The sequence below is a fragment of the Camelus ferus genome, chromosome 10, assembly GCF_009834535.1.
Source record: "Camelus ferus isolate YT-003-E chromosome 10, BCGSAC_Cfer_1.0, whole genome shotgun sequence".
In the NCBI taxonomy this organism is placed as follows: Eukaryota; Metazoa; Chordata; class Mammalia; order Artiodactyla; family Camelidae; genus Camelus; species Camelus ferus.
The window spans coordinates 32,214,447-32,226,485 of NC_045705.1; the positions used below are offsets into that span (position 1 = coordinate 32,214,447).

At 34.3% G+C, this 12,039-nt stretch overlaps 2 protein-coding genes across 2 annotated transcripts; one reads left to right on the forward strand and one right to left on the reverse strand.

Moving 5' to 3' along the window:
• Window positions 1-1,113: 1,113 nt before the first annotated feature.
• On the reverse strand, window positions 1,114-2,058 carry LOC102519905 (olfactory receptor 10AG1). The gene has a single exon (XM_006189664.1). The coding sequence runs from the start codon at window positions 2,056-2,058 to the stop codon at window positions 1,114-1,116; it is 945 nt and encodes a 314-aa protein (XP_006189726.1).
• Window positions 2,059-10,719: 8,661 nt separating this feature from the next.
• LOC102519667 (olfactory receptor 10AG1) lies at window positions 10,720-11,692 on the forward strand. The gene has a single exon (XM_006189663.3). It carries the CDS (start codon window positions 10,744-10,746, stop codon window positions 11,656-11,658), a length of 915 nt encoding a protein of 304 aa, XP_006189725.2. The 5' UTR covers window positions 10,720-10,743; the 3' UTR covers window positions 11,659-11,692.
• The last annotated feature ends 347 nt before the right edge of the window (window positions 11,693-12,039 follow it).

Sequence of the window (12,039 nt, forward strand, 5' to 3'; positions counted from 1 at the left end):
ACCGAGTGGCGTAACTGTCAGAAGAAATGCCGGCAGAAGTTCTCAGGAAAAGATGCACCAAATAATCTCTACATGTCAGTTGCTGATTTAAGAATGAAATTGAGAGGACAGGCATTAATGATTATATTGACAGACGTTCACTGTCCTTGATAACATCAGTTAAAAGGTTTAACAGTTTCAAACCCCTTAAAGAGGATTAAAAACACGAGGAATAGATTAGGGAAGGCACACTACTGGAGTGCAATTGTGTGGACTTCGGAAAATTCAGAAAATAGCTTTTAACAAGTTTCTATGCTTTACGTTAACATATTTTTTTAAAAATTATAAATTGGCATAACATTAGCTGTTTGGAGTGCAATGATGAAAGAGGAGAAATAATTCAAAGCAAATTATTCTGGGGCCAAAATTACTAAGTAGAATGTAGAAATGTGTGCAAAGTAGAAATGTGTGCAAAACAGGTTGAGAAAAATAAGAAAGCCCCCTACTATCATGCACTTAGGAAGAGAACTAAATGCGTGGACGCTTTCCCTCTGGTGTTACGACTGGAGCAATTCCACACGAGTGTACAGTGGGTTAAATAAATCTGCTCCCAATGTTTGCAGGTCCTCTGAAGTGTCTGGATTTTTCCAGGAGTCTGATGTAGGGCACAGCAGTGTTCAGCTGTCCATTCTCTCATTCAATCCCTCCTTCAAACATTTATTTTTCAACTTTTATTGGCCAGGTTCTATGCTGTAGAATCAAAGAATGTTGACGAATACAAGTGTGAAGATTTAAGCAATTATTTAGATGAATGATGCCACGTATTTACCAGTATCTTTAAGTCCCCAAAATCTCAACAGACTGAATTGTGGTTTTAGTTTTTATATAAAACAAGTGATGTGCATTGCTCTTTTATTTATAGAGCAAGATTATTCTTTAGAAATGGAGCACTGAAGAGAGATTCATGTACCTAACATGTATCTAAGCACAGTAAATTGTGGGTTAGTATTTTAAAGCGTCTACAAGTCCGTTATAAACTGGAAGAGGCTAACTTACTGGAGGAAGGTAGAGACTGAAAACATTTCTCTGATAACCTTTTGGCAAGGAGCTAAAACATATACAATTAAACTCATCTCAGAATTTTTTAAGGAACAGTTTTCTCAGTGCTGCAATCACATCCTTGTTCCTCAGGGTGTAAATCATGGGATTAAACATCGGGGTCACTATGGTGTAGAAGAGAGAGAGCAGTTTGTCAGTTCCTGGAGAATGACTCGATTTTGGCCTGAAGTAGGTTATGGTTGCAGATCCAAAAAATAAAAGCACAACCAGCAGGTGGGAAGAACACGTGGAGAAGGCTTTGGCCCGACCTCTGGCTGTTGGCAACCTCAGAAGGGTGGAAATGATTTTGCCGTAAGAGCCAAGTATCAACACAAACGGGACGGCAGCATCCAACAGAACCACTACACAGAGGAATAGCTCGTAAGCAGAAGTGTCTCCGCAGGCCAGCTTCAGAACGGGGGGTATGTCACAGAAGAAGTGGTCAATGCGGTTAGAATGACAGAAACGCAGAGAGAAAATCTGACATGTTTGCCCTATCTGCACCGGGACTCCACTGATCCAGGAGCCAACAGCCAGCTGGATGCACACCTTCTGGTTCATGACCAGGGGATAGTGCAGAGGGTTACAAACAGCCACGTAGCGGTCATAGGCCATCACGGCCAGCAGGAGACACTCAGTGGTTCCCAGTATAAGGAAGAAGCACATTTGCGTGGCACAGTCCAGCACAGAAATGCCTCTATCCTGAGTCCAAAGGTTCACCAGCATCCTAGGGAGAGTGACGGACACGTAACAGATTTCCAAGGAGGAAAAATTTGCCAGGAAAAAATACATGGGTTTCTGTAGCGCAGTGTCAATCCTAGTTATTACTACGATGAGGCCATTTCCAACTAAGACAATGGTGTAAATGATGGAGAACACCCCAAACAGTAGCCCTTGGAGGTTGGGAAGGTCAGAAAATCCCACGAGTACAAACTGTGTCACTGTGGAAATGTCTTCTGCTTCCATTTCTTCACACCTCATCTGTGGGGATGATTTAATCAGAGGCACCATTATTTCACTTTCATTGGCTCTTCTTTTTCTATCTGTAAACAGGATGGGATGCCTTCTGATTTTTCAACTCCCTCTAAAAACCAAATCTATACTTCCAGGTCCTCTGAAAGTGTGGTGAAGTGTATTTTTCATTATTATTAAATCTATCTGTAAGAAAAACAATCCCTTTAATCTTTTACTTCTGCTACAGATTATAGTATTTCTTTGTTTCTGAAGACATGTGGTTGTAATGTGCTATTCATTTGAACGCTCCAACTGCAGTATCTGAGTCTATGTTAAATTATAACAATCATTTCATTCTTTCAGCTAAGTGTTTCTCCTTACCTCTCAATTCTCTTTTTACAATGATTAATTCAAAACTAATTAATTTGACTTCACAAGCAAATATTTTGTAAGCCATCTAAAGTAGTTTTAGGGGAGATAAAGCTAATTTCTAAAAGTTATGGTTTAACTGTGGTATTTCCAAAGTCCTATTTAGCTTTGACATTCTCCATATAAAATCTGCACTCAGAATTTTTACTCAGATTTTTCTGGGGAGGAAGAAAGAAACTCTAAGGTAGCCTTCCTGTCCAGAAACACTCAAGAAGTAAGAGGCATGTTCATCAAGCAGTTATGATCAAGAAAGCAATTCTAACTAGCATGTTCACTCCTCACCCACTTATTGTATGAAACACATCAATTGCAACTCATCTCTGAGAACTTTCTTAATTACCAATATCCTCAGTAATTGCTATTGTTCTTCTAAACCCATTTAATTCATTCATTCTTTTTTCTAGCACATGTGTGTTTGAGTTCAGGCATGTGAATGTGTTGGGGTAAGATTGCCCATCTTCACTATATACTTTTTGTTATAAATAAATTATATGCTTCTTTTGCGACTCTAGCCATCTTTCTACGCACTGTGTAATATATTTGTTTCACAAAATGGGATTTACTAACTTCTTGAATAAATTACAAGTGAATCAACTTGATTGCTTCTTTGAAATAGCCCCCAAGGTGTAAAAGAGGGTTCCTACCAAAATTTAAATCTCCTCTCCCGCTTCTTCGTCATATGTATCAAGCATGCCTTTTGTGTTGTGTGTGTGTGTTTGTGTGTGTAGAATTTATACTCTTTTCACTCATTCTTTTGGAAGTAGCAAACTACTTCATTGTTTGCAGTGTGATGTACATAACTTTCAAGTTATGTGTTAACTAATTTGGAAGTCAATAGAGACTAGCCCCTGCAAGGAAGAGACACATCTAGCACCATATTCTAGGGGTGTTAAGTGAGGACAATGGTCAATGTTTCAGCTACAAAAATGTAGACACATGTGGGGCACAATCAACAGTTCATGCAAAACCTGGACATCCTGAGGATTCTCTGTGATTAAGAAAAATAAATTAAATAATAGTTTCCTTTACCATCTACAGCATTCCTGACTGTGTATTAAGGTACTAAAGGCATTTGAACCTTGTCCCTTTTATTATATAATTTTTTCAATGAAAATGGGATCGTAAGAAATGTAAAAATGCTATAACTTAGTCTTTAAAATGGTCAGAAACTACTGGCTGATAGGTGACATTACCAAGACATGATATCATGTGTAGAATACACAATCATGTCTTCTTTTCTTGTTTTTTTAACATCTCATCCTGACACATTAACTATGTTTTGGTCACCTGTTTAATTCAATGTAGAGTGTAGTACTTGGGCACTGATTAAAATTGTTTGTTGAGTGAATCTCCAATCTTTTTAGACTGGCATGAGTGATTCACCTACATCTGATGATCTATTACCTTCAGAAACTGCCATCTCCTTCATTCTCTTTATTGTGTAGGCTTTTCAGGTAAAGTTTTCTCTCAATCTTTGATTCTTTCTATATATTCCTTACTATGGGGAAGTACATTTGAAAGTCATACTAAAAGCAAGGTGCCAAAAAACAGCCAGAAAAAGTAAGAAAAGAGAACCTGATATCAAGACTGCAGTGTTCTACATTTACTAAAATTTGATTTTCCCCCTTTTTGTTTGTCAAATGGAAAAATGTTTTATGAATATTAAATGGAATTATCAGTGTAAAACCATGTGCAAAGTAATAAATACAGCTTTTCAAATCCTATCCAAATTGTACTTATCTTCCAAACTCAATCTCACCTACAAAAATTTCCTCAAATCTTGCAACATATCCATTGCTCTCCCTGACTTCTGGAATCATTCAGAAGCTTCTATGTATACAACTCAGAAAGGAGAACACTAAATAATTTAGCTAAACATAGCCACTTTTGTTTTTACTCATATAATTTGTGATTATTTTTCTGAATTTTTTGATGAAAATAATGATTTTCTTTGGTGTGGGGATTATGATATGATATCAAGTATAGCATCTACATCACAATGTGTTTAATACTCTTTAGAGCAAGTTTATAAAATCAAGTTGAAGATAATAAAGAGGAATCTAAAATTGGTGAATGCAGTCCAGAAGCCATTTTCCCTTAGGAGAATTCTCTAAAGATGAAAATGAAAATATATCAATATCTCTTTAATATATTCTGATTCATTTACCATAGAACTTTATTTTAAAAAAGGATCTCTTTGATATTAGGAGAAGGCAAATCCTTTTTAATAAAGTCCATTCACTATCTTACTCCTTAGTTACATGCAATTAATTTTTATGGGATATCCCCAGATTTAATACACGCAAACTACTCAAATATACGCTTAACACATAGTAATCACCTAAGATGATTACGATGATGATGAAGAGGCTGGTTATCTTTAGTATACTGGTCCATTATACTACAAAGTATTTTGAAATGTCACATTTGATAATATAATGCTAGTAATCAGAAAAATAAAAAGACTATCTGAACCATGTTTTGAAATTAACCAATCATAAAAACAAAGGATTCTTTTAAAAATTTTCTGTAATGAGTGTCCTTTTGCTGGTGCTAAATATATACAGACATATGTGAAACTAAATTTGGTATTGGATAAAAAAGTTATGCTTACTTGTTTGGATTGAAATTAAATATAATGCTTACCTTTACTGATTGAGTTAAAAGACAGACAGAAAATGAGAAAGTTGTTGTTGGCTATTTTTTTTTTTGACAGTGAATTCACTTTTATTTGAAACAGAGGGTAACTGCCCTCTAAAATATGTTCTATTGTCATAACAGTTAGTGCTCTTCAATAAGGAACAGTCCTTACCCTCGGGATCAGCTCCTTCCCCAGGTCACTAATTGAACTAACATTTCTGACTGCCTCTCTGGGAGTTTGGTACAACAACCCAATGGACATACCACTCCTTCTCTAAATTCTCTCCATCTCTTTTTGTATTTTGTGATTATTAAGATATATAAGCATGTACAATCCAAAATTTATAATTATATATTATTTAAGATATAAAATGAAGATGTTCTGAAAAAGATGCAAATGTTATCAGTGAATTTATTTTTAACAAAGTTACCAAGGCAATTTAACACAGAAAAAAATTGTCAACAAGCAAGCAGTGCTGGGGTGATAAGTAATATATATGCAAAATGTAATTTTTTAAACCACGTCTCATGAAATACAGAAAATTAATACAATACAATTAATACAACATTAATCACAGACCTAAATGTAATAGTTAAAATTATAAAACTTTTAAAAGAAAACATTGAGAGAAACTTTCTGGTCATGGTTTAAAGCAAAGAATTTCAGATATACACCAAAAGCACAATCCATAAAATAAAATAAACATTAAATTGGACTTCATCAAAACTTAAGACTGTTGCATTCTAAACAAAACCATTCAGAAAATGAAATACAAGCCACAGACAGAGAATATATTTGCATATCATTATGTTTGGTAAAGGTCTTGAATGCACATGTAAAGAACCCTTTAAACTCTATAGTAAAGGACAAATAACCCCATCAAAATATGCAAACATAGCTATTTGCATTTTGTATAGCTATTACACCAAAATATCATAAGCATATACAAAAATAATCAAAATGTTAGCTCATTATGGAAAATCAAATTAAAACCACGATGATCTTCACACCCACTAGCATGGCCATAATAAAAAAGACAGAAAATAGCAAGAGTTGAGAAGCTGTGGAGAAATAGGAACTCTTATGCATTACTGATGGGAATGAGGACCTACATCCACTAAAAATTTGTAAATGAAAACTCATAAAAACATTGCTAATAATAGCCCCAAACTGGAAATGATCCAAATGTCCCTCAAGTGACAAATAAATAAATTCATTGCTATATCCTATATCCATACTGTAGAATACCATTCACCAGTAAAAACTAATGAACTACAATGGAATACTACTCTGCCATAAAAAAGAATAAAATAATGCCATTTGCAGCAATAGGAATGAATCTGGGGATTGTCATTCTAAGTGAAGTAAGCCAGAAAGAGAAAGAAAAATATCATATCATTCACATGTAGAATCAAAAAAAAAAAAAAAAAAAGAACACAGTAATGAACTTATCTATAAAACAGAAACAGACTCACAGATATAGTAAAAAAAAATGGTTATCGGGAAAGGAGGTGGGAAGGGATAAACTGGGAGTTTGAAAATTGCAAATACTAAATACTATATATAAAATAGATAAAAAAACAAATTTCCTCTGTATAGCACAGGGAATTATATTTCAATATCTTGTAGTAACCTATAATGAAAAAGAATAGGAAAACAAATATATGTATGTATATGTATGATTGAAACATCATGCTGTACATCAGAAATTGATACATTGTAACTGACTATACCTCAATTAAAAAACAAACAACAACAACAAAAAAACTAATAAACTACAGACACTTAACTGTACATGAAGGAACCTCAGACATGCTATGCAAATGAAAGAAATCAGATGCAAAACAATAAATATGGTATAATTCACTTTACATGAAATGTCCACAAAATGCAAATATGTAGATAGAAAGAGATTAGTGCTTGCCCAGTGCTGGGGACAGAAAAGAGAATCGATTTTATGCCAACTCTAGGCTTCCTTCTGGAGTGACGAAAATGTTCTAAATTATATTTTAATGATGGGTGTACAACTTGCTATGTTTACACAACAGTTACTGAATTTTACAGAAAAAACAAGTAAATTTTATGCTATGTAAATTATACCTTCATAAGTCTATGAGTGAATTCAATTGATACTCGTGTGGGTCTGTTACTGGAACTTCCTGTTACATTAATTTATTTGTCAACCTTTACCAAAACCACACTCTCTTTGGTGCTGTAGTTGTGCATGATCTTAAAATTTAATTGTGTGATTCCTCCAAAATTACAAAACATTATTTGGTTATTTTAGTTACATTGTCATTATATGTACACTTTTGAATCAGACTTTCTGTATCTATAAATAATTTTGCTAAGACTTTATTTGAAATTGAATTAAATGTACATACTAATTCCATGAGTATTGACATTTTTACTGTGTTAAGTCTTTTGGTCTATGAACAAAATACTTATGTCCATGATTTAGGTCTTGTTTAAATTCTTTTATCATTATAGGTGGTCTTCAGCCTACAAATTAAAATAAAATGTTTTGTTGGATATATTCATAAAATTTTAATTTTTATTGGAGTTATAAATAATCTTACTTAAAAATTTCCATTTCCATTTCTTCATTTCTAGTTGTGAAAGAAATTATTAAAAGCTCTACAGAATATCTAACTAGCTGAAGACGTTTGATTATTTACTGGTGACACCTATAAGGGAAAAGAACAAAGCACATGAAAGACGAAATGCCTGAGTGAGTGGTAGAGTAAGGCATCCCTGAAAAGGAATGCCATGGCCAGAGACAATTTTGGTCGCTTTCCAAAATATCTGCGTGGCAAGTATAATGACTTGGTCCAATTAAAAAGTGATTAACAGAGAGAACTAATTCCCACAAGACAGAAAGACATATACTTTTACTTACAGAGCACTATTTGCTTTGAAGGAGAACATTGTTTAGAAAGGTATTTGCAACTCCTGGTATTCAACTAGTTTAAAACTAAATTTCAACAGAACAGCATTATATGTGTGTGTATATATGTGTGTGTGTGTGCATGCACGTGTGTGTGTGTATGGCTGAATCGCTTTGCTGTACACATGAAACTGACACTGTAAATCAACCATACTTCAATAACAAATAAGAATAAAAAAAGAACAACATTTAAAAGACTCTGTATCAAAGAAAGAGATCATTCCATTCCAGTCCATGAAGGTAAGCATGAACTTTTTAGTCATTATTTACATTTTAGATTAGTTTTCTTAGCTAATTATATTTTAAACATCAAAGTTCAAAGAGTCCAAATATTTACAGGCTATTAATGGAATAAATATATTAACCGGGTATGTTAAACTATATTTCAGGCAACATCTACATTTTCCTGTAGAAAATCCCTGAAATAAATGATTAAAACAATTTTAAGATGTATTGTTAATTATAATGTAGCAAAATTTATTAAAATAATTGAGACAGTTTTGAAAAATATTTTAATACAAGAAAATTTACTGAAGAAAGCAGTAATTAGCTATTTTAAAAAATGAGTTTGCACACTACCATCTATAAAATCATTATTCCTAAAGAGACATTATCTTGAAAAGGAATCTAAAAGTTTAGGGCACTGAAAAATCCTTTGACATTATTCTTCTCTGGCTAATGAAATACAACAAAATCAGACTACAAATATAACTAACTGTCTTTGTCCTCAGCCAAGGGGGTTTAAAGCCCTGAAGTCATTAGCTAAGTAAGAGAGAAACTGTCCTGTGTCCCTGAGAAAAGCGTCCAACTGCAGAAAACAAGCCTCCATTAAAAGGACATGGGAATCAAGTCTCTGCTTACTGTTTACACTGAAGGACTTCTGAGAAAGAGGACTGTGAATAATAGCAAGTTTAGAGTGGGGAAGAATCACTTCTTTGTACAATGAAAAAAACTCCAAATTCCTAGAGAAAATTCTCAGTATTTTTATTTTAAGGAAATATTTCATACAACTATAATATTTAAGGAGGTAAATAGAAACTGGAGAGAGATTACTTAATGATTCTACTTCTTAGATTTCAAAGACTTTACCATGCAATTACTATTTATTATTCACAATACATGTGGAAATTAAAAAAAAATCATTACTTCTTATTTGAAACTTGACTTAAATCCTGTTTGAGCGAATTAGTGCCTCAGTCAGTTGTAGATTATTAATTTCTAATTTATTTTTAAATTACTTTCAAATTTTACTTCGTTCTGTTGTGTTTTTCCAAAATCTTCACCTATTGGAGAAAAATTAAAGCAGGACTTTAAAGGTGTGAGTGGAGAGACAGAGGCGAACACAAAATACAATAATGAGAATAGCATTTCGCACGCCAGTCATCACTGGGGTAGACAATACATCTGGTTAATAATGGAAATTGCTCTCCATTCGTAGATCAAATGCTTGTTGAGTGATTTATATAATATATGCAAATGTTACATTCTACAGTCTATTGATATTACCCGTTGGAATAAAAGTAACTTGGATTTTGAGCCCGAAACATAATCTGAATCACATTTACATGCTGTGATCTTGGTTGATTTATGTAACATTTTTAAGTTGAAGTTTATGTCTAAGTAAAAGGGCGACAGAATTGCTTCTGCACCATCTTGAGGATTAAATAAAATAGTGTCTGTGGATTCTCCTAATACAATGAATCACTGCAGTCACTCATCAGTGTCCCATTTTTACCACGTGCACTGATGGTTTGCAAGCTGATTTCAAATAGTGTCTCCCTGTTTTCCTCCACATAAAGCTGCCTGCAAGAAGCTGCATGTTTAAATGGAATCCTCAGATCCTGGAATTTGTGTACGTGCTTTATTCAGCACCATACGGATAATCCTATCAAGAGGACTCCAAAACTCTTTGCAATTTCTCTTCCTTTGACACTATGTCTTGAATCAAAAACTTGTCTATTTATTACAGGAATTAACACTCAAATGCAAAACCAGTATCTGAGATCTGATAACTATCCTCATGACTGAGTTACTTTATGACTTCTTTCAACTGAAATAAACTCACTATAACAACTATCAGAACACAAAAAAGTCACAAAGATCACCCCCTAAAATCACTTTTTCCAGCTTATTTTTATTGTAATTACATGATGCCTCAAAAAATATTTGAGACAGCTTAAATCAAAATGTCAATAAATGCAATGGTTTTTTAAAATAACATAAAAAGGATAATTGATGGAAAATGTCCTTCCAAACAAAAGTGTCAAACTTATTGCTATAATTAACATTTTCATGATTTTTATTTTCCCTTTAGTTTCATTAACACCATTCCAGTTAGACTCTGAAATTCCTGTCACAAATCTGAATAACAAAACCTAACATCACTTATTTCATTATCAGTAGCAAGAAAACATAGCCATCTCTCAGCAGACGTAATTCCTGATAGGAATGCTTTCTGAGGGATAATTTTTAGAGAAAGAATGAACAGTTTTTTAAGACACAGCTTAACATCAAGTTTAGATGTTTCTATAGGATTCATTCTTAGTGACTTTGCGACTTTCAAAAGCACAGGGTACACTTTTCATCATTTAGCAAACTGCAACTCAGGCAGATAAAGTGACTTTACATATTAAATTCTTTATTTTCACAGATGCTGCCCAGAGACCAAACAGCAGAAGGCAATTTCTCTTCAGTCATGGTGTTTGTTTTCTTGGGATTTTCTGACCTTCCAAACCTCCAGGGGCTTCTATTTGGTCTTTTCTTTCTCGTCTACATATTCATCTTAACAGGAAATGGTCTTATCATCATAATCACGAGAGTGGACTCTGTTCTCCAGACACCTATGTATTTTTTTCTGGCCAATTTTTCCTCTCTAGAAATCTGCTATGTGTCTGTCACTCTTCCCAGGATTCTAGTGAACCTTTGGACTCAAGACAGAAGCATTTCTTTGCTGAGCTGTGCCACCCAAATGTGCTTCTTCCTTGTTCTGGGGGCCACAGAGGCATTTCTTCTGGCTGTGATGGCTTATGACCGCTACATGTCCATTTGCAGCCCTCTGCACTATCCTCTGGTCATGAACCACAAGATGTGCGTCCAGTTGGCTGTGGGTGTCTGGCTCAGTGGAGTTCCGGTCCAGATAGGGCAGACATGCCAGGTGTTCTCACTGCCTTTCTGTGGTTCAAACCAAATCAACCACTTTTTCTGTGACATCCCCCCGCTGATCACGCTGGCCTGTGGGGACACGTCACTCAATGAGATGTGTGTCTATGTAGCTGCTGTATTATTTGCCATGATTCCTTTTCTACTGATTATTGGGTCTTATGTCAAAATAATTTCTACCATCCTCAAGTTGCCCTCAGCCACGGGTTGGTCCAAAGCCTTCTCCACCTGCTCCTCCCATCTCATAGTTGTGCTTTTATTCTTTGGCTCTGTGACCATCACCTACTTATGGCCCAAGTCAAATCATTCTGCAGGAAGCAACAAAACGCTGTCTGTTTTCTACACTATTGTGACTCCAGTGTTGAACCCCATGATATACAGCCTTAGGAACAAGGATGTGACTGCAGCTTTGAAAAAATTATTACTTAAGAAGCCAGTGTGGGCATCTTAAATGTCACTTTTTAATAAATCTGTCTCAAAGCTATCACAAAATATAATTTAATTTCACTCTACCCATATTTACTGAGAGTGTGATTATTCACAATTATTATGATTTTAGGTTCCTTGCCTGAAGTCATTTGTGGCTGCATCTTTAATGAAAAAAATTAACTTTGTATTCTTTATGAAAAATCCTCCTTTTCACAGCACATTGCAAATTTATCCAGCTTTAAAATTTTTAGACAATTTTAACTGCTAGAATTTTGTTTTAAAATGTATAGAAAATAGTTTGTCTTTACAACTGGTAAATTATTTGCAAATATTACACTGGCATTTTCGTTTGTATTTGTGAAATATTCACTTTTAATGGTAGATTTATACTAGATATGTGCTG